This window comes from Drosophila gunungcola, chromosome 3R, assembly GCF_025200985.1.
Source record: "Drosophila gunungcola strain Sukarami chromosome 3R, Dgunungcola_SK_2, whole genome shotgun sequence".
Classification (NCBI taxonomy): Eukaryota; Metazoa; Arthropoda; class Insecta; order Diptera; family Drosophilidae; genus Drosophila; species Drosophila gunungcola.
In genome coordinates, this window is record NC_069139.1 from 1,968,133 (window position 1) to 1,990,569 (window position 22,437).

Consider the following 22,437-nt stretch of genomic DNA (forward strand, 5'->3'; position numbering starts at 1 on the left):
TGGAAGTGTTGGAAGGGAGAGCAAGAATTGGAATGGCCTAAGCCGTCAAGCAACAGTTTAAGTCCAGTTGGAACAGTGCGCTCAGTTGGTTTGGACGTGTTCGCGGAGGTTAGAAAACATATCTCTAAATTATTTAAGTTCTTTTAAAATAAATGCAAAATAAACCAGTAGTTTTTAAGGCTGAGTGCTAAAACTAAAAAATTTAAAATACAAAAGTGTTTGTATCTTTAAAAGAAATACATTTTCTTGCTGTTGGTATTTTCTATCTATCTGAAATGACTCTCCATACTTTTCAGTTAAGTTAAAAAAACAATATTTGCTTTTGAATATAAGGCAATCAATTAAGCTATTTTAAAACTAATGATTAAATACATTTATACTAAAAATATATTTTTATAAAATAACTTAAGTACACCAAATAACCTCTCTTATTCTCTCTGATGAATTTATCTTGCTCTTAAAATCTGGAAATCAACTCTTACCACTTGTACGGCTCTTAAGCTACTAACAAAGTTAAAGGCCCAAAGAGCACTAGAAGTGTAAACAAGCAAAAACAGTTCTCTCAGTGGTGGCTATGAAAATGATCGGCAGCGACTACGTACTGGAAGCACACAACATTTTCCACACCACCGAGGTAGGTGGTTCTCTCTCTTAGCTCGAGAAAAACTCCCCGCGGAATAACCTTCTCTGTTTTCTTTTGGTTCTGCCAACAGGTGGATGGTGGTGGCTGCTTCAATGGAGCCGGCAACTCGGCCCTGGTGCTCAAAGGCGTCAATCTCACCGTGCACAGTGGGGAGGTGATGGCCATTCTAGGCTCAAAGGGTATTTGGAATACAATATATTTCTTGAAATGATAAGATAAGAACAATTTGTATGGTTCTCAGGCAGTGGCAAGCGGGCCCTTCTGGATGTTATCTCAAGGCGTGCCGATGGAGCAACTCGCGGTCAAGTGCTGCTCAATGGATCACCCCTCTCCAAGGCATTGTTCCAACAGCGATGCGGATATGTCACCCAGTCCTGCTCCTTTGTTCCTGGTCTCACCGTGGCCCAGACTCTTCACTACACCCCCACCATAGTAAGTAGTACCCAAGCATGGTTACAGTTCCAAATAAAACGGTTTAGAACTTTGAGCTACGAATACGGTAATGATTAAATTACATTACACAAGACAACAAAAACCAAAAACCTTAGATCAACCTCTATTAACTTAAATTAATGCTCATGAGCCTTTTGACTAGTGTTTTAATTTAAAATATGATGTTACATCTAGTCAGAGATTTCTAAACAAAAACTAAAAGAATTCTGCTAAGATTAAATTGCTTTTTAACTTCATCAAACATTTTATTCAAGCAAATATGGAGAGTCTTAAATGCGTATAAGGTGATACTTCAATTATTTGTATTTAAAAACCGTAGCAAGCCTGTAGATGGTCATGAACAAGAACAAAGCTTTTATTTTTGGTGTTGTAAAACATAATCCATTTGCAGTTGAGTGGTTATCTGAAGAGTTCGAAGGTGCGTCAAGTGCTGGCCGATTTGGCTCTTTCCCAAGTGGCCCACAAACGAGTGGAGTATCTGAACATCAGCGAGGCGCGACGTCTGGCCATCGGAATTCAGTTGGTCCGAGATCCTGGTAAGCTATCTAGTTAGTATCTCACCAATAACTATTAAATAAATTTACTTTTTCCTTAGTAATGTTGCTACTGGATGAGCCCACTCATGGTCTAGATCCCTTGAGCGCCTATCTGCTGATATCCATTCTGTCCAACACGGCCAAGAAGACGGGTTGTGGCATTCTACTTTCGTTGGAGAAGCCGCGCTCCGATGTGTTCCCATTCCTGGATCGTGCCCTGTTTCTGTGTCTGGGCGGAGTGGTCTATTCCGGCGGCACTCGGGCCATGCTGGAGTACTTCCATGGCATTGGATTTCCGTGCCCCCAGCTGGAGAACCCCCTGATGTACTATCTCTGCCTGTCCACCGTGGATCGTCGGAGTCGCGATCGGTTCCTGGAGTCCAGCCAGCAGATTGAGGCGCTGGTCGAGCGATTCTCCCGGGAAACTCCCATCTCGGATGCCCCACTGAATAACATGGGATCTGGCAAGGTGCCACTGGCCTATGGAAAGCCTGGAGAGCTAAAAGTTTGGGTTATGCTTTATTTGTAAGTATGGCTGGTGGAAACTTTGAGCGCCAGAAATAAACCGGTTGAGGGCATAGCTGAACAAGCCTGGGCAAACTGTCAGTATTTATAAAAATGTCTTAGAATTAAGGCAAAAATGTTCCTTAAATATAGTCCATTTCAACAGGTTTAATATTTTAAGGTTATTTAGATTTGTAGGTGTTTACTGAGGTAAAATATATATACAGTGTATTAAAACCTTTTTATGCCAAATAATTTTTAAGCCAGGTAGCATTTATAGAAAGTATTTAAAATACCGAAGACTATTAAAAAATTATTTTTAAGGACTTCTCAGAACAGAAAACACCGAGTAGCAGCAGTTTGCAGTTTGTATATTTAAAGCCGATATATGTTGCTTCTATAAAATATTAAACATTTTCCAAGTTAAAAATGGTTTCTTTTCCTTTCCAGAAAATTACTGGCATCAACCTTTTCTTGCGGTCTTGTGGGCATGAAGACACTATTTCTGCGCATGCTGCTGCTTCCCATGGCCTTGAGTATTCTATGGGCCTTTTACGCAGATGTCGGGGTAAGACAAGAGGTCAATTAAAGTTTAAAAATTACTAATAGTGATTCTTTAGGACGATGCCCACGGTTTCTTTACCAAAAACGGCATGATCCTTAATATATTGGGCTTGTCTTATGGCTGCGGTATCCTGACGACCATAATCCTATGTGAGTAATAGCTTTTATAGTAAAGTTTCTGTTCCTACGATCTTAAACCTTTTTTCAGTTCCCATTTGGCGGAAGAAATTCTCACAAGACACACCAGAGGGACTTTATTCGGGAACTACTCTACTGATTGCCTACAATTCCGTATCCATACCGTTCTCCGCGGTATCCGCCGTAATAGCCAGCTGTGTTGTTTATCCGTAGGTTCATTGGAAACGTAAAATTGATTCCGAATTTATGTTTCAATTTGTTGTTTAGCCTCCTGTTGGATGTAAAGTACAATAGTGGCATAGTCTTTGCCTATTTGCTGGTGGCTTTGTGGTCCAGTTTTGTGCTGGCCGAGCAACTGACGATTGCCTTCCTTTTGGTGGTCAAGGTTCCTTTCAACGCAGCCATTGCTGTGACCTATGTTCTGGTGATCAGTATTGCCCTGGCCAGTGGAACTGTGCGGTGAGTTCAGATTATATTTTCCGGCCAATTATTGTTGTTTACAAACAAACATTTCCCCTGCCTTCAGCTCTTTCAAAGGCCTGCAACCCTGGCTGCAGGACAATACCAAGGGCACCCACACACGATACGCATCCTCCCTGCTGCACAGCATTGCTTTTCAGTCGCGGAAACTCAACTGCACTCCCACTGCCTCCGTAATTTGTCCCAAGCCTGCTGACTTTATGCACGAGCGACTGGGATTGCCAGATCCAGACGTAAGTTGAATTATAATATTAAAATTCTTCAGATAAAATACAATTGTATTTTACAGGAAACCATTGATGTGGCCGCCTCTTGCGCATTTGCCGTGGGCTTAGCCGCCTTTAACATGCTGGTCTACTTATTTCCCATGCCACGATGTGTGCGCCAGAAGTTCAAGGACTGAAGATCTTTATTTTGCAATGTAGAATTTACTCTAGATTTTATTTTAATTTAATAAAAAACTCATCTTAATTATCTATTTATATTTCTTCGTTTTTAAATAATTTAACAAAGGGCATCAGATATATATCGTGTCAATTCTTGAACAAGTTGACAAGCAATGGCTCTTTTTAAATTGGAATATAAGTATTTAGATGTATATTAAATGAATTATAAAAATTTGATAACCAATAATTGTTAGTTTACCGAATTATGCAGATTCTAAGAAATTTGTATGACGTAGTTTACCTTAAAATATGCCACTGAAAAATTTAAGAAACGGCTTTTACGATTTACATTTCATTTTATTTACAAGAAAACTTAAGACTAATACAATTTCGTAGTGAATTCATTGAATATCAGACAACAAGTACAAAATGCTTCAATGTCAATTTCTCAAAAACTTCCACTATTCCGGTTCTCGATACGGTTTTCGCTGCCAAGCCAATTAGTTTTCGCTTTAATTCAACAATTGTCTAACGACTAAACATATATTCCTTTCATTTAAATAACTAGATACACGCATGGATATTCATTAGAACGCATCTGAAACGGATTAAATGAATGTACGCGAGTGTTAATGGGTGTTCAAGCGGTTCGTAAATAATATATGCATATGGATATGGATATGGATATGGATATGGATTTTAGTTTAGCGTTTAGAGCAGGGGTGCTCAAGCCTACCCAATACATTGAGTTTTTTTGTTTTTAATCGCTAATCCAAGTGAGCACCCCTGTTGTAGAGTTGTGATGAGCATGGTAGGGGAAGAACTGGCTGTTTAAAATACTGTGGCACCTATGTGGGGGGTTGCTATGGAATTGGGGGCTATCGAGTAGTTGGGCAGGACAAGCACAGCTCGGCTCAGTCCGTATCATAGTAGGCGTAGTCGTAGCTGGTGTCCTCGTCCGCATGTGGTGGCCTCTTGCCAGGTCGCTCCTTCTTCTCCAGCTGCAGCTGCTCCTTTTTGCTCTTCACGGATTTCTTGGCCTCCACTTGTTTGGGTGGTGCACTTGTGGTGACAGTGGTTGTGGTTCTGGCTGTGGTCGTTGGGCGTCGGGTGGTGGTGCTGGTGGTAGTACTAGTGGTACTAGTAGTGGTGCTAGTGGTGCTACTACTGCTGGCCTGCGGACTAGATGCCGCCAGCTGCGGACTGTACTGTGAGTTGTACTGTTGCGAGGTCTTCTCCGCCTTGTAGATGTCCGCCCTCAATTTGTTGATGCTGGCTGCCCCGAAATTTAGGGATTGGGCTGTCTTGAAGAGCTCCTCCTCATCGCTGAGGTCTGCATCCCTATCCCTTTCCCGTTCCCTCTCCTTTTGATTGTTGGATTGCTTCACGTAAAAGCCATGAGGTTGTCTACTAGCTGCGACTGGAGCACTTGTGGTGGTGGTGCTGGTGGAACTGGTGGATCGGTTGCGCAGAAACCGTATGCGATTGCGTGGGAAATCATTCTCGTAGAGCTCCGGATGGTACTGACCATCGTTCTCGTCCACATTGGGATTGGCTGTCGTGGGTGGTGCTGCTGTTGCCAAAGTGGTTGTCTTTTTAAAGACCCCCTGGGTTGTGGGTCGGTGGGTCAGCTGCGTTTGGTAGCTCTGCTCGTAGGGTTTCTTATAGGTGGTGGGTCGGAAAGTGGTGGGTGTGTAGGCCTCTTTAGGCCTGCTTGTGGCACTAGTAGTTGGGTAGTAGAGCTCCTGGTCCGCATAACGCTCGGTGGTGGCCTTGTAGGTAATGCTGCCCCGGCTGGTAAACGAACGTGGCTTGGAGCTTGAGGGTGCTGAAAATGGAGCTGGCTCCTGGTTACCCACTCTGCCAACCTGTGGCTTGTGTCGCTGATAGTGGGGCTCCAACTGATTGGGCTTGTTCTGGGAAACCTGCACCTGGAAAGGCTGTGGCCTGGGCATCTTTGACACCTCCACGAACTCATTCTGATTTATATAGTTCGACTCCTGCGGACCCAGTTTCTGTTTGCGCACAGCCGAAGTGGTGGGTTTGCTACGCTTTTCGAAATCCTGAACTCCTTTGCCCGTCACTTTGGTAGAACTTTGTTGGCTTGCTGGTGAAGTGGTGGTCTTGAACCTATAAGCTCCATTGTTGGGATTGTAGGTGGTGGGCTGAATCTTTTCCTGGGTGGCAAAGTCACTGGAGCCGAAGCTAAAGCGACTGGTGATGCTGCTGCTGGGACGCGAAGTGGTGACTCCATTGTTGGAGGAAGTCTTGTCCAGGAAATCCGTGTTGAACGTGGCATGTAGGGTAATCTTCTTCAGGGATTTGGTGGTTCCTGGGGCAGCAGTGCTGGTGGTAATAGGACTAGTGGATCGCTGTCCTCCTCGAGTTGGTGTAATCTTGCGACTTTGGTAGTCCGAGAAGTCATTGGGTTTGGCTCTCGAGGGCGAGGGCTCCTCGTCGTATTCCCGACCCCCATGGCGATTGGAGAAGAAGTGCGAGCTGTGGGAACCCTTGAAGATATCATCTATGTCTTCTGTGGATGGTAGATGGTGATTAGTTTGGGCAATGCAGCTCTATTGTTTTTTCTTACGCTTCGAGTCATCATTGTTGCTGTAGTTGTTGCTGTAATTGTTGCTGTAATAGTTGTTGTTTCTTTCGGTTGTAGATGTGGTTGTAGTTGTGGTTGTCGTGGTCTTCGGACTGCTGGCCAAAGTGGTCGGCGTGTAATAGGTGGAAATGGGTCGCTTCGTGGATTGCGTGATCTCCAAATTGGGATTGGAACTGGAGGTGGAGCTGCCACCTGTCTGGGCGTAATTGTGGCGAGGGCGTGACTTCTGCTCCCCGCCACGATTGTTGTTGTTGTTGCTGTTGTGGTTCTCCTTAGAGCGGCGCACATCGCCTGCAATTACAGATAACACTGGCTTAAATAACACTCCAATCACACCTCTCGTTTCCGTCAAAACAGATATTTGGATTAGCTGTGTTGTTTTTGTAATTGTTCTTAAAACTAGTTTAAAATAATAGGTGCTTTTTGTTGATGAAACAGTTGTCGTTCATTCCTAAAAAAAAGGTTCATTATAATAAGGCATTTGAAGAATAATTTATTAAATTTTAACAGAAAAATTAAAAAAAGTACGGATAAGTCAGAAATAACTCAGGACCGTCTTTAAACATTTTGATTTGGTCGGTGCTGTGTTACCGGAAACTTTTTTAAAATATAATTGTTCAATTTTTGTGAACTTGTTATAATAAAATGAAAAAACAATCAAAATAACAGCGATGACTCGTAAATTATGTACAGAAGTATTTAAAGTTTTGAACACTAAAAAATTTTAAGCTAACTAATAACTAACTAATTTTGCTGCGGTCGAATTGAAATTTGAACTCAAAATTCTTGAGACATTATGCATTTATTGAAGTGGAACCAAGTTCGGTTCATAATTTTAGTTAACAAGATTAGAGTTTAACTTCTTTAATAATTATTTTGTTCACTTGATACTTTTAACTAAAAATTCAAAGAAAAAAAGGCATTATTTGTGATTATATGTTTAGCTACTTATCCTAGTATTGCTCAGCCCAACTGCGTTACTCACCAGTTTCGGCGCGTTGGAGGTGGAAGGTGGGCTCCTCCTCGTGGGTCGACTTGCTCTCGTCACCGGCGCGGTAGAGATCGTTGAGGTGACCGTGGTCGTAGAAGGACGTGGCCTTGTCGCAGTCCACGTCCACCCAATTGGCGCAGATCTGCAGCTCCTGGTCGAAGGCTGTCGTGTTGGGACAGAGGAAGCGGTAGTCCTGCACCTGTTGGACAAACTGATTAGCTCTTCGGTGTAGGAGCTGCGCAAACAAAAGCAGCAAAAGCATCAAAAGCACCAAAAACAGCACCATTAGATAGGCAGAGCAACATGCAAAATTTAAAATTCAGTTATAAGTGGGTTCGATTAGGCCAATAAAGCATTAGAGCAAAGAGCTGAGCAGCAGCTGCAGTCACGTGAATAGCTTACCCCCAATCGAATTTATGTTGAACAAGACTGGTTAACCCTAAGCTAAAATGTTCTAAACCAGGGCAACATTTGCTGAGTTTCACTCGACCAAAAAGATTTATGCAATTATATTAAATATATTATGTTCAGCTAAGATTTCTTTTATTTTGCTTACAATTCCTTAAAATTTTAAGAGAAATAATTCAATAGAATTGGTTGAAATTATGCATTTTTTATAAGAGTTACAAAAATATCACAGTCCTTGCGTTAGTTTTCTTTATTGAATGAGAAAATGTATTAATTCTCTTTATAAAAATAAATAGTAAATATATTAATTCAAATTAATAGAGTCTTTAGGAGTTTTAAATCAATGGCAAAGCTTTCCAGAACTCTTTTAAACAATTAAATATTGCAGTTCATAGATGTCGAAAATTGTATATCTGTTTTAATAGGCATATGAAGGGCAACTTGCTGTTTCTCAAGAATTCCATCATTTCATTAACAACGTTTTTATGATGTTTCAGTAAATTTGTTTGAGTAAATCTAATAACTTTTTGAAAATGTAAATAATAATTATAATTATTCGTTTACAGTTTTTAATCAACGATGCTTTCCTTACATATCCAAATGCTTCAAAGTTTTTTACCCAATTTGGTGGAAACACGACGGGTTAGTGTATTCCCTGGCTAATTTAATTTAAGAATTGCCAGTGTAGGGGCACACATCCAATCAGTGGCTTCCTTGTGAGGCGAGTTTTAATGCCACTAGAAACCAGAAGCGCACGGTGGCCTGTCGCCAACTTTGGCATTTCCACTTGCCACTTGGCATTTGAGTTGGCGTTAACCCGCAGGGGAAGCATAAGCTTCGGAGGCCAGAAGATGAAGTGAACGTTCTCGTTCTGATTCTCGAAGATACGGCACACAGTAGGCTAATTGACAGGCCGAAATCCATTCTGTCGCATAGAACACTAATTTACACAAGTCACACACACACAGACAAAACCAGTTCTTGTTAGTTATTTCCTTTTTTTGTTTGTTCTAATTTTCGTTTTTCTGCAGTTTAGATATGAGCCAGATGAGGGTCTATTTGTTCCGGAAACTCCTGGCTCCTGCTGGTAAACTACAGCAGGAGGTGGCCGAGGAGGCCATATCGGAGGTCCTAGACCAGGTCCTTAGAGGAAGGACCAGCACGGTTTTCAACTGCGGTGGTCTTCAATTGGCTTGTGATCCCGCGGACATGGTTACCCGAATCCTGGGCGAACTCTTCGCCAGCGTTTACTCCATGGAGGTCAATATGGAGGTGCACGTTTCGGTGCGACATGTTCAGTTGAGCGGCGATTCGGAGGAACTGATGGCCAATCTCAAGGGAATCTCCATTGGAGGGGCCACCCGGGATCACTTTGTGGCCACGCCCCGCCAGGTTTATGCCTACATCGAAAGGGTAATGAGTGATGAATCAAAGGATTGCCCGCACCTCATCTTCACCATTCACGTGAGGCAGACGAATGGCGAAGAGTCTTGGAAGTGTTGCGGCAAGCTGCAGCTCGTGCATCTGAAGAAACTTTCGGAGGACTCGCCGCCTCTGCAATCGGACTCCCCACTGGATGCCTTGGTGAATCTTTTCCAGGCTTTGACCCGCAATCCCAAGACCCACATCAGGTACCATAACATACGGCTGACCAGAGTGCTGCAACAGTTAATGGGCTGTGACGCAAGAACTGTGCTTATAAACTACACAAATCCGCCGGAGGTAAGGAATGCCCAGCTGGTGACACCCGCACCCAGTTCCCCACCCAGTACCAGCATGCCCGCCAAAGAGTGGTGGGGATTGTTCAGGCAGGAGCGCAAGAGGTACTGCTGTCTGAGGGACAAGGTATTGGGCATGCTGGGGGAGCAGGAGAAGGATGAACTGGAGGAGTTTCTGGAGAGCCTGGAGAACAGTTCGGAGGAGGAGGAAATGAAACAGGAGCCCTGCTTGATGCTGCAAAAAATGCAGCAGATTCGCTCAGAGGCAGAGATGTCGATTGAAAAGTTAGAGGACCTACAACTAAGCATAAATCAGCTGGCCCAGAGAAACCAACACTTGGAGCTGCATCTCAGTCGGAAGAATAGTGAGCTGGACAGGCAGAGCCTCTTACTAAGCTCCGCCCACATTCAACTAGCAGATCAGCAGCGGAAGTTCCAGGAGAAGATGGCCGAGTACTCCAACCTGTTCCAAGACATGTGGCAGCGGCAGAGCTTGGACAGCCAGCAGCAGGAGCAACTACAGCGGCGGCAGTTATCCCAGTTGTTCGACACCATCTGCCGGGATACCCAGCGATGGCGGCGTAGGAAATTGGGCGAAGAAGCAGTCGTGGAAGAGCACAGTGGGAGACCCTAGCCATCTAGTGTTTTGCACTCGGCTCTGCAGTGAAGAGGCAGCCAAAGGCGCTTAAAGGTCAGCCAGTCAGCTAGTCGGATCTTCCGGACCAGTCACGAACTATTCGGAGCAGCATCTCACACATTTCCCAGCGCAAACAGCGCATCTGGCTGTGCCACTTTGCCATTTAGCCGTTTAGCCATTTAGCTGCCGCGATGGAAACGAAGCAAACCGATGACTGCCGACAAGTTCGTTGCCTAAGTCTTTCGTTTTCGCCCGCTAGATTTAAGCAGTGCAGTGATTTGCAAGGGCGTCTGCCAATAAAATGTTTAGAAGAAGTCGCCTAGATTGAGCAGTTGAAACTATGTTCTACCAGTTCTCTACTCTGCCAATGACAGTATATCAAGCAATAAATTTGGCCATTTATTTTAGGATATTAAATTTAAAACAAATTTTTCCTTTTTTATTCGAATGTGATTAAATTACTTAAAACACTGTGTCTTGCTCGGTTTTTAAAAAAAAAAAAACTTATTCACATCACTTTAACTCGGAGCCATTCAAAAATTTAAAGTAAATTTAATTGTTTTGGCTTTACACTAAAGAGCTTTTTATAGTTTGTTCTGCCTGAAAAGGTGAGATTTACTATATTTATTTTCTTTATCAAACAAATGTGTATCATATAAGAGTATAATTAGTAAACTTAATTGTTTTTTTAATGGCAAAATAATATACATTAACAGTCAAAAAACGAGTCTTAAGAAATCATAGGAATAAAGATGCCTGTATTTATTTACTTTCTCTTCCAAACAAAAGTGTATGATATAGTTACTTAACCAATAACAAAAAAACAAAAATAGTCTGTCGTTTGGCTGTAGCTATTCACGATATGACCTTTGACCTATGACCAGCTGCTGCCCCGATCTCAGCCAGGAACAGGAGCAGGAGCAGGAGCACTTGCACCTGGGAACAGTAAACAACACTCACCCCCACTCCGGGCAGCTTGACGCAGACGTGGAACATCTGGCATTGGGTCTCCGGGTCGGCGTAGTAGCCGCCCAGGATCTTGTCGCTGCAGGTGAACTGCGTCTTGGGCATGTTCTGCAGGCTGTAGGTGGGCCAGGGTCTGCCGAAGGCCAGGTCATCATCCTCGTCGAGCAACTGGGCCTGCGTGACTCCACTGAATCCACTGCAAAGTGTCGTTGCTGCAAGAGATATCGAAAGATGAGGTAAACAGAAAATCAGAAATCGTAATCTGGTTTTTGGACTGGTCTTCAAATGGCAGCTCAAGTCGAGTGCTAGAATGGAGACGGGTATCTTAGTGGGAACTAATGCTGGTATGCTGACCTGGTCAGGTGACCTTCGGGCCGCATCACTTTCGCTTACAACTCGTGATTTATGTGTGCTGCCGGAGCACTTGCTGCGGTCCAAGGCTGTACGAAGCCTCTAACTCGAGACCGCTTTTTATTTACTTTTTCGGAGCAGCATCGATTGGTATTTGCTTTGCCAAGAGACACATAGACATCATTAACATTTTGGCCAGACGATATATGATCGCTGTGGTCACAAACGGATCCACTTTGCTCATGGGGGTCGCTCAATTAAAATGCCAAGTCAATCAATATTGCGGATTACGATTGTCGTTCGAACATGTGTTGGGCATTAAAAGCCTAATTACCCTGAGATTGTACAATAAACGAGTACACAGAGACAACAATAACTATAACTATATAGCAATATAGGATTCTCTTGTAGCAGCATAGTGATAGAAAGAATAAATAAATAACAAAAAATAGTGCCCTAATACTAAAAGTTCTAGGTGCAAAAAAGACGTTAAAAGTATTTACACTTAGTAAAAATATATTTGCATGAAGCGTTCTACTACTTTTGCACTAAAGCCTATTGCAAATTTTCTCTGTGCATCATTGTCTTAGACTTTTTATATATTCATATATATTTTTCCCATTCTGCGCAGCTTCTGCTCTTGACTCAGACACCAGACATCAGCGGAAGATGGTTTCGCTGCAATTAAGGCAAGTGTAATTGCCATTGCAAAAACTGCAGAACAAAGCAGCTCCTCTTCTCGAACTGCAAATTGCAGTCTCAGGTTGCATAATCCTCAGTGCGCCCCCATATATCATGCCAAAAAAAATAAAAAAAAACAGAAATGAAAAAGAAAAAGAAAAACCGCTCAAGGAAACACCAAATGCAAAGCAAAGAGAAATCAAGCAGAGTTCGGAGAAAAGAAAGAAGCTCGTCGACGATTCGCATTTTATTCAAGTGAATTTTAAGTCGAAAACTTTTCTCCTCCCCAGAGAAGGAGAAGCCCATTGTTTGGCAGTGAACTATGACTTGGCAGATGGCAGCTGGCATGGAGCATCTTTTGTTAGCCCCCTCCAATGCAGATGGTTCGATTCCGATTTGAATTGCTAGGTTCGCTGGAGTGAATCTATGTACAAATTGGTCAAAACTTTGGCCTGATTTAAGCTCTCACGCAGTAGCTGGAGTCCCCTTAAGCCACTGCTCTTTTTTTTGGGCGTTGTCCCAGCTCCAACTATTACCGAAAACATAATTACCATACTGATGACCCACTCTTAGCCGTAATTGCCATTTCTCAGCCTTGTCTTCATTTTTGCCTGCTGCGGGGGCTCTGCAGTAAATTACGCTTGATTTCAAGTGTGATCGATATGAAACTCATTGAATCCCATTAATTTTTTTCGCGTTGGACCTTGAACCACGTTCAAAAACAAAAACTAATGAGCATGCGATTTTTTATTTTTACCGATAAGGCATCTTTTATGTTAATACACAATGTGCGATTGTTAAAAGAAGATTGATCATCAGCAAATCGGACCACAAGAAGCATAGTTGGTTTTTAATGATGTAAAAACGATTGGAAAGCTTGGTCCTATAATCGAAATTTAATATCTATTAAATATATATTAAATATATTTAAGCAAAGCAAAATTAAAACAGTTCTAACAAAAAACTTAAATGGCCAAAATATTTTTTCTTTTAAGCTTTAAATAACTTTTCAACGGATTAAAGTATATGAATTTTAATAAGTACAAAGTTTAATAAATGCATACACTTAAATCCGTTGAAAAGTACTTTAAAACTTTAAAAAAATATATATTTATTTATATTTATGTATGTGCTGTAGCTTATACTTTCTATGTAGTTTTTAATGTCCTTTACAATTTCCTGTTATTATTTAATAGTTAATTATATGTTAGAATAATATGTTAAATTCATTTAAAAATTATTCCAACTGAAGGGATATTGTATAGCTTTAAAGGATTCCTACAAGATTTATCTACCTAAAATTTGTTTTTCCGTTTTATTATTCTCTGTCAATAAAATAAGTGAAAGAATTTTACTCACCCAAAAGGAAGGCAATCATTGCATTATTTATGCTCAACATGTCGTATTAGTTTTTATAATCCAAATTCAGGATGATATCCAATAAGTAATCCAGAGCAATTAAGCTGATAGTTAATGTAGATTTTCACATGGATCGCACTGCAAAACAAGAAGGCACAAAACACCAGAAATCTAATGAGTATTGGAAGGGATTTGATTGCACAAGATGTTTGCTTCTTTGTTACTTTAGGTTATATTTTTTTCTTGTTTTTTTTTGTTCACTAACTCAACGCGAAAATCATCACCATCCATGGCGAAAATGCCACAAAAAGTGGTCCGTCATGTAGGAAATGAGCAGACAGACGGCAGGGCAAAATAGAATTCTTCAAACTTCGATCGTGTATAGTATGTAAATGCGTACGAAATGTGTTTCGCAAGGTGCGAAAACTACGGAAAGCCCATTTAGAAGGTGCAGCGAAACGTTGAGAGACGTCTGTTTGCCTCTGCGTCTGCCGCACTTGGCTGGTTAAACAGCGGAAAGCACAGAGTCACCATGGCAGAAGAACCACCATCCACTAACTGTTAGCCACCAAACACCAACCACCAAGCCACCGAAAAGCAACCACCAACCGACCGGAGGAGACAGGGTATGCGAAGCGTTGCGAACCAGGCGAGTTCAGCGCTGCGATGCGCGATCTGTGACTTTATCGTCCACGTTGTCGAAGCGAAGTGATTTCTGAAAGCGAAAGGAAAACCACTTGGAGCCCATCGCAGCGCGGCAGCCAAGGCAGCAGCACCAACGAGGCACAGTACAGTGGGGCCAATTCCGAAAAATAACAATGTCCAGTGGTTCATAAAATTATTCTCTATTCAGTGCCAATATTAGTGAGCTTTACAACTAAATCCAAAGTATAAAAGTATTATACACCCAAACGAAAATTGTCAAGGAAAATAAACCATTGTTACATATATTTTTTTTTGGGTAAAGAATTACCATGCCTTAATTTTGAGCAACAAAGAACAAAGTTAAGTTATATAACTTAAACCCTTTTTTACAGTAAAAAAGTATTAATTAATCAATAAATTTCTGCTTTTGGTTCTGCATATATTTCAACATGGAATAAAGTTATAAAACTATTCCATCTTAAGTGAAAATACATAATAAAAAAATATCCAACTTTTAAAAAGCATACAATTTTAAACTTAAATTTCAATTAATCAAAACTATTTATTTTATTAGCTTTAAATTTGTTTCCTGAAAAAAATAATACAATAATGGTTTTAAAATTTTGATAATTTATTCCTGTTTTTTAATTTTGGTCCACTGTGCGACGTCGTCGTGAGCAGAGCAGTGGCGTTCCTGCTCCGTCTAGCATCTTCGTGGTTGTCCGATGTTTGGTTTTTTTAGTACATTTTACCAGTGTTTCCACTGCTTCTTGGTTCTGCTGCCTTTTTTTGTTGCGGTCTGCGCTGTCGTATGCTTAACGCAAATTACGCATACGCAGCGTGTGACCATATAACACTTGCTTAGTTTCATTGTACGCGGTACGTGTTCACCGCCAGCCAGGAGTAGCTGGCGCTCATCACTTACGTCAGTTGGCTGCAGGGCCAGCTCATGATTATGGGCAAGCACTCCCACTCCCCCGCCCGACCAACGACCCCCACATCAATTACACCCGCTGTGCACTGGGCAGAAAAGAGGTAAGCCAACAGGATCCCCACTATTTGTCATTGGGCTTCCTAGTTCCCACAATAAGTATGGTATTATTAGCTTGATATCAGAACATAGCCAGAGGTAGATCATTAGAAGTCGAAAAAAAATATCTTATGTCAGTAAAACTATTCAAAGTAGTTAATAAAAATGAATCAAACGAAATCAAAAAAAAATCCATTTATAACTTGATTTAAAAATACTTTATAACTTTTTATATGTTTTGTATAGTTAATTGAAACACACAGTTCAATTTAATTTGGGATTATTTGAACTGATTTTGTATTTGGAATACCTAAGCAATTATTATCTGTACATTTTGTTTTTAATCCAGAAAAAATCTAGTGGCAGAAGAACACAAGATGTTAGTTAAATAATTTAGTTGGCCAAAATATATATTTATTTTGCGAGTATAATTTATCATTTATTAAATTTTAAGTCCCTATACAAATATTTCTTTTCAACCTGAAGTTTGAAGTTCTAGATTTTTGCAGTGCAAGTGCACCACTCAGCTCGCTTGTCGCCCGTCGCCCGTCGCTGGTTGCTGTTTTCTATTTGCTGGTTGCATCTTCCGCTGGGTATTATGTCATAGCCGTGGCGGGCCTTTGTCATTCGGTGCCGCTGCCCCATCTGCTTGAGCTTGTTGTTGCTGCTGCAAGTCGGGGCAAAAGTCGCGGTGCCACCGCCAATCCGGTTATATGTATATGTCTACTAGTATATGGGTGAGTGTGGCACGGAGTTAAGCGTTTGGAGATGAGAGATCGGAGTTGGGGGATTCGGCATTTGCTGCAGTGTGGGAATTTACACGCCTGCTGTTTTTGGCCAAGATCTTTGGCGGATCTTGGGCGTTGCTGTCTAGATTTTCTATATTCGCTGCTCTGGGGAAAAACGCTGGCAAAACAACCTCAAGCTGTCACCTGGAAATGTGACCGAACTTAACTGGCAGCTTGGCATTTCAAAGTTGAGGTTGCCTGCCGGAAAAAGGCCAATCAACCAGAGACTGCCAGCCAGCCAGCCAGCCAAAGTCATGCAGATCAGGCGGCAGCTGGCGAAAAAAATGTCAACTGGAGGACGAGCTGGCATGGATGACTTTCAACCCGGAGTTTTGCGAGCGGAGCCATCTGCCAAAGCCAAAAAGCTGTGGGAAGTGGCCGCCATCTTTCTAATTTGCTGCCGATTGTGATTGTGCAATAGCGCCGCAAATGCTGTTTGTAATAAATGTTCGCTTTACGATCCAGCAACTCCTGTGTGTGCCAATGACTCACGCGATCACTCGATTCCAGTTCCTCTGCGTGGGAAAGGCCAGCCAATAAGGAAGTCTTTGCTCTTAAGGTCCCAAACATCCCAATTGTTGTTCGAAGATGAGGAGGAGGTCCGACACGATCTGTCGCTGGGCATTACACAGCACCTAAGCGGATTGGATTCTAATTAGCGGCCGCTTTCAATTAAATACCCATCTACTTGTGACTGGTTGTACCTCGGCCTCGGACTTCCACGCCTGACATTGATGAATGTGCTCGTTGCCAGAGACACGAATTCGGTGTTTCACCTGGCAGTTACAAGCCAAAAACTACAAGCCAAAGAATCCATTGGCGGGGGTAAATTATTTAATTTTTACTCATTATGTAAGCTGGTATGCTGGTAAAAGTGCCGAGAAGCCGAAAGCATTTGCACAACTTGTGGGAGCCGGTGGAAAATGCATTTACCATCATCAGCCAGTGGCAAAAGCAGCAGCAGCTAAAAATTCAATTAAGCTGAAGATGCGCCTGAGCAGAGACTCTCGACTCGCGACTTGCGACTCTCGATGCCATACCATCCCATCCAAACCCATCCATTCCATCCAGCAACGCGCCAAAAAATGCCAAAACCCTGGCAGAAGCTGGTGCAGCTGAAGAGGCTAATGCACAAAAAGAAATTTGATAGTGTATGATAAATAAAAGAATATAAGATACATATTATTTTTAACCACAATTATCTAAAAAACGACTAAATACATATATATTTAAAGTTTAATTTCATAGCTTCAGAATTAAAAACTTTAGAGAAACTAGGTTGCATAGAAACGTGATGCTGATCAAGAATGTTTATACTTTATGGGGTCTTATATGGCTCCTTCTGACTTCAATTTTAATACCCTTTCCAAGGCTTCAAAGATAGCATCTAGAATTTGTTTATATCTGCAATGCCCATTTAAATTAAATAAATACCTGTTTCTTTTTCGCCGTGCACTAACGAGTGACGAGGATTGCGATTGGGACTCGAGCGGGAATTGGAAACCCAGGTCGTTGAGTAATTGTGCAGCAATGAGCATGGGCTGCCAGCAGATTTTCCCGTTGATAAAGTGAAGCGCTCGGAAAACCTTTGGCAGTGTACCGCTCATAATAAGAAATTGCATAGGTACATACTATATAAATGCATTTACACACTTATTTGCTGGCCAAGATTGGGATGGGGATTTGGATTCGGATTCGGATTCGGGGATTGCACGTGGCAACGGCAGCCGCAAATGGAGACGGAGACGCAGCTGTGCAATTTACAGTTTTATGGATGCGACGCCGATTGCGAAATCCAAGCTGGCTGGGATTGGATTGCATGGCAGTCGGGCATTCAGAAATTCGGACACTGGCCAGTGAGCGGACCGCCTGGCTAATTTGACGCATTGCCATGATGCTGCAGATTTGAAAACTGCAAGGCGTACACATAAAAGACATCATAAAAACGAATGACTTAGGAAACGAACTTGCTCATATCATACAATTTTCTGGTCGTAAAAATATATTCTTATTACATTTGTTCTTAGGAAAATAATAAAAATTTTTTAACGCTGATTTGTTGATGACAGAGTTCTCGAATTAAGAATAAAATATTTAAAATGGGCTGGTATGGAACCTTAATAACATCAACGCTTTTTAATTAAATTTAAATTGTCAATAAAAAACAAATAAATGCGAACTGTTTTTATTTAACTTCAATAATAATAATTGATTTTAGTGTGCTGCAAGTGTATACATAAATCGAAGTTTGTTTGCTGGCTTAGCCCGGTAATAATATTTCTATAACATAAAGTTTTTAATTAGCTTTCATGACACTTGCACCAACTGAAAACGTTTAAAATAATTTTTAAAAATCATTAAAAATTGCATTGATTTGCCGAAGTAAATCGAAAACAAGTGCCATTCGTTTAAAAGCATCCTCCGGAAAAATCCTACAAGCCATTAAGGCATACCAGCTTAGTTAAAACAGGTTTTATTACTAAGCCTATTAAGGAAAACTTTGCTAAAACGTAAACGTAAGGCTAACAAAATAGCTATAACTTCAACTTATATAATGTTAAAAATATAAAGAAAACAAAAGAATCAAATTTGCGAATTAAACTTTACAAAGCATAAACGAAAACAGGTTGGTACCTGCGCCTATTGACAGTCAATAGAGTCAAGCATTCTAAATTGCATTTACTGGCACTCGTAAACCGACTTAAGCTGCCATAAGCCGAGCCAACACACAGTCGAAATTTGCATAAAATGTGCATTAGCCGCCCCCTCATCCGCCGCCGTCGATCCAGCGACCTCGCCACCATCATCATTATCACCATGGAGCGATGCAACTACACAGCTACGGAGCTAGGGAGCTATGAAGCTATGGAACCAAACTGCAAACTGCAACCAAGATCTCATACCATCCCATACCATTGGATCGGCCACACCAAGGTGCAACTTGTGCCGAAATCTGCACGACGAAACGTGAGAAAATGTTATCGTCATTGCAGTTGCTATGCCGTGGATATATAGAGGCAAAATAGGAAAATAAATAATAAAAAAATATTTTCTAAATTATGGGAATGAAAGGGAGGCTGGCGAAGAGGGTGGCAAAGAATGCTGATGCTGATGCTGCGGTCTCTGTGACTAATTGCATGCCCATACAAATGCACTTTTCGTAATGCTGGAATATGTGTGAATTATTATGCAGTCGAATCTTCATTGTAATCATGTTAATGTTAATGAGCTTTCCGGAGATGGAGCTGCATTGTGTTCGTGATTCTTCTGGCCAGAGATTCTGAGACAAATGCCAACTGGCTAAAGCTGACCAGGATGTTGAGCTTGGGCGCTCTGACAAGACAACTTTTATTTTATGTTAATTCAATTAGACGGCGACTTTTGTCACCCTGCAACAGCAACAACAGCAGCAGCATCCACATCGTCTTTTGCCAAACTCTGCCCATCGCCGGGTCTTCTTCATTTTACCTAGAGATATCTTGCCCAAAAAACGTTTTTGAGGAGCGCCACTTGCTGATCGTTTGTTTGCCAAAAACACGACAACAACGCCAGAGACAACAGCAACATCAGACAGCAGCACCAGCAGCAATAACCAGCGACACAACAGCAACTACACTCAGAAAAAACCAAGAATGTAATAAAATTGTTCATATTGCATAACAAAAAATATATTTCGACAAGTTAAGAAAGTTTGTATATATTAATAAACAATCTAGTTAATAAGTATATGTTCTGTGAGTAGTGCAGACAAAAATAAACAGAACTATATATTTCTACAAGGTAGAAAATTGTTCATATATTATTCAATATAAAAATGTATTAAAAGTAGTACCTATAACTTCCCAGAAAAAATCCAAAACACAAAAATTTATATTGCTCAAACAAGTTTCCTTTTTTGATTTTAAACTTTTTAGAAAAGTTACTGTACACCGTTTTTAAGGCCCACACTTGAGGGCAAAAGTGTGACGGATTTCCAAACTTAAAGTATTATTTTTTACAAGTGCACAAAGCAACTGCTAGAGAGCTTCGGTCGTTGCTGATTTATGCGTTTTGCAGCATTTAAATTGGCATTTATGTCAAACTGCGGTAAGGGTAAGTAATATTTTGTATTATACATTTCGCTTTATTTGTTTTATAAGCGTCCTTGGGGTTTGTCGTCTTCGACACTTTTCCAGCTACAGAGTCTTGATTCCCATGGCTGCCACTCGCATCTGATGTTGATGATGATGATGATACCTTTGATGCTGTAGTCCGGGTATTTCTTTTTATAACATTCGCGCAACGGTCGCTTTGACTTTATTGAGCCGAAACAAATTGGTTAATTGTTCCACAATCATTTGCAAGATTGGCAATGCTATGGACCGGTGTAAATTACTCATTATTCTTCTCCCAGGCGAAGAATTGAACTTTGATCGCTTAGCATTTCTGGTCAGAATCGGCTTTCCGCTCACAAATCTCTGCAGATCTCCAATACCAGATCATGTGCAGACAAAATGTTAGTGGCCTTGACGCAAAGCCGAGAATGTTGCTGATGCATCAGCAACATGAGCACTGCAGCAACGTCAACAGCAACAGCAACTGCAGCAACCACTTCCACTTTTGACGATCGCTGAACCTTTCGAAAGCTGCCAAATCCGTTCGGCTTTCAATGGCTGTTATAGTTTTAGTTTTTTTTTCTAGTTTATGTGAAAAATCACATCACTTCTCGTTTCGTCTCGTCTCGTCGCAACCAAACGGCAATTGCCCAATAGGCAGCAATGAAAATGTGTTGGCGTAATTAATTAAACAAATTATGTGCATTGCGCAGACGCATTTGACGTTTTTGGTTCAGTCGATTTTTATTAATTTCACTTAGCGGTGGGAATGCACCAGTGCTATAAAAAGTGCATCAGCACATTTGGTCAACACAAACAGTGCAAACAGTGATTACAATTGCGGCCGTAAACGTTTGGCAATGTGGCTTTTACGTTCGCCAGCCATATAGGCAACTTATGGGCACACCTGGCATCTCAACTCCCGAAGTATCCAGTACTTTGTGCCATTTTGGGGCCACAAATTCTTCGCCAGCTGCAACTGACTGCCTGGCTGCCTGTCATTCATTGCTTGCAGTGCATTGCAGTGCCTTCAAAACGCGGCTCAATCAATTATTAATTATACGCCTCGTTGTGCTGGAGTGCCATCCATTGTCTGCAACATCTTCATATCGGACAAATCGCTGTGGCCCTCCTCCTCTGGCCATTTTCCACTTTAAGCTGCCGATGTGGTGTTTGGCAACATTTAACAACCGCATCAAAATTAGTTTCGTTATTGTGTTAGCCTTCGGCTAGCCAGCACTTCAAAATTTAAAAATCGAATTGATTTTTTACGTGCGTGCGGTTTGCCGTGACTGAGTGCGTGTGGGAAAGAGGTGATTTGGGCATTTAGATCCCGGAAATGCAGATGGCTGAGCAATTACGGCTGCAAATAGGCGTCACCGGGATCCAGACCCAAAACTTCCAACCAGATCCACCATATGCCGCCGAGATGCCGTGGCACAAAAACCATGACACAAAGCCACTTTTAGCGGGCTGGCGGCATTTGGCGATCGCTAAAAGTCACATTGTTGACCTTTTTGCGGTGGAGAAAAGGTTTTTCTGTCTCTTCTGGAGTCCCTGTCGCTCTGTAGCGGCTCATTAAAATAATATTTAACCTTTGGCGAAGACAAATACTTGTTGAATATGTTGGGTATGGGTTTGGGTATGGGTATGGGTATGCCAAGAGATCTTTTCCGAACACACAGCTCTTTGTCGAGAGCCAACGAGCCGTGAGCAATTAAAAATTAACTATTTACTTTTAATGCGCAAAGTTTGACGCTAACGCTAACGCCGACCCCGCCCCCTTTTTTTCTTGGATCTTCCGCCCCTTCTGGCCCCCCCTCCGTTTCGGTTGCCCATTACCAATTTACGAGTCTTGACAGCCGCGTATTTCTGTGCCTTTTTTTGTTTGCCTTCATCTGCTCATTTGCAATGGCATGCAATTGCGTTGGTAGTGTCTGCAAATGCCGGGTATTGAGATACCTGAAGACCAACAAATTCCGAATGGTTTCAGATATTTATTTGCCTAAGGCAAAGCATTATTTTAGCTCTGTATTGCCACCTGGTCATAATAATACGATGTGCCAGCCACCATTGACATAAAATGGGTTTCAGGTTTAAAAGAGAATTCCTCTAAAATCAATGCATTAATTAGAGAAGATATCGTTTTTATAATAGTAATATCAACATGTTCACATGTTGTTTCGTTTAAGATTATTGATTTATATTCAACAAAAAAATATGCATTTTTAAATAATATAAAATAATAAAATTTAAAAGCTATGAGAATATATATTTATCACAAGATAGCAATAATTTTACTAGAAAGACAAAGAAAGTTTGCCACTTAAACAAAAGTTTTAACAAAACAAAGTCCCAGTAGAGGAAAGCATCTAGTTTATTTGTCAAATAATTAAAACCTACGAAAACATTTATTGAAATATATACACATATGTCAAGATTGCTATAACTCCACTA

At 41.3% G+C, this 22,437-nt stretch overlaps 3 protein-coding genes across 6 annotated transcripts; 2 read left to right on the top strand and 1 right to left on the bottom strand.

Annotated features, from left to right (window-relative positions):
• The first annotated feature begins 8 nt into the window (after window positions 1-8).
• Window positions 9-3,809, top strand: LOC128266456 (ATP-binding cassette sub-family G member 5). Its single transcript, XM_053002998.1, has 12 exons — window positions 9-108; window positions 502-634; window positions 714-822; window positions 885-1,075; window positions 1,488-1,632; window positions 1,692-2,157; window positions 2,587-2,704; window positions 2,757-2,850; window positions 2,909-3,047; window positions 3,106-3,297; window positions 3,365-3,551; window positions 3,608-3,809. The coding sequence occupies exons 2-12, from the start codon at window positions 575-577 to the stop codon at window positions 3,719-3,721; spliced, it is 1,815 nt and encodes a 604-aa protein (XP_052858958.1). The 5' UTR covers window positions 9-108; window positions 502-574; the 3' UTR covers window positions 3,722-3,809.
• A 231-nt stretch (window positions 3,810-4,040) lies between these two features.
• LOC128266451 (uncharacterized) lies at window positions 4,041-14,146 on the bottom strand. Of its 4 annotated transcripts, none has more exons than XM_053002993.1 (6): window positions 14,037-14,146; window positions 13,424-13,561; window positions 11,027-11,244; window positions 7,298-7,502; window positions 6,295-6,603; window positions 4,041-6,237 (listed from the first exon to the last, which is right to left on the bottom strand). In XM_053002993.1, exons 2-6 carry the CDS (start codon window positions 13,461-13,463, stop codon window positions 4,619-4,621), a joined length of 2,391 nt encoding a protein of 796 aa, XP_052858953.1. In that variant the 5' UTR covers window positions 13,464-13,561; window positions 14,037-14,146; the 3' UTR covers window positions 4,041-4,618. The 4 variants fall into 4 exon arrangements, with proteins under 4 accessions (XP_052858953.1, XP_052858952.1, XP_052858950.1 ...); XM_053002992.1 differs by having other exon boundaries at window positions 7,298-7,514; XM_053002990.1 differs by having other exon boundaries at window positions 7,298-7,538.
• LOC128266463 (kinesin heavy chain) lies at window positions 8,429-10,538 on the top strand. Its single transcript, XM_053003007.1, has one exon. The coding sequence runs from the start codon at window positions 8,750-8,752 to the stop codon at window positions 10,061-10,063; it is 1,314 nt and encodes a 437-aa protein (XP_052858967.1). The 5' UTR covers window positions 8,429-8,749; the 3' UTR covers window positions 10,064-10,538.
• Window positions 14,147-22,437: the final 8,291 nt, after the last annotated feature.

What these genes read in the sequence shown, in the direction of transcription:
- LOC128266456 (XM_053002998.1), top strand. Translation starts at nt 575, where the DNA reads ATGAAAATGATCGGCAGCGACTACGTACTGGAAGCACACAACATTTTC. An exon ending in GGCCATTCTAGGCTCAAAGG is followed by an intron (nt 823 to 884) that starts GTATTTGGAATA and finishes TATGGTTCTCAG; the next exon opens with GCAGTGGCAAGCGGGCCCTT. An exon ending in CCTTTTACGCAGATGTCGGG is followed by an intron (nt 2,705 to 2,756) that starts GTAAGACAAGAG and finishes GTGATTCTTTAG; the next exon opens with GACGATGCCCACGGTTTCTT.
- LOC128266463 (XM_053003007.1), top strand. Translation starts at nt 8,750, where the DNA reads ATGAGCCAGATGAGGGTCTATTTGTTCCGGAAACTCCTGGCTCCTGCT.
- LOC128266451 (XM_053002990.1), bottom strand. Translation starts at nt 13,463, where the DNA reads ATGTTGAGCATAAATAATGCAATGATTGCCTTCCTTTTGG. An exon ending in TCAAGCTGCCCGGAGTGGGG is followed by an intron (nt 7,539 to 11,026) that starts GTGAGTGTTGTT and finishes TTGTTTGCGCAG; the next exon opens with CTCCTACACCGAAGAGCTAA. An exon ending in CCTCCAACGCGCCGAAACTG is followed by an intron (nt 6,604 to 7,297) that starts GTGAGTAACGCA and finishes CTGTAATTGCAG; the next exon opens with GCGATGTGCGCCGCTCTAAG.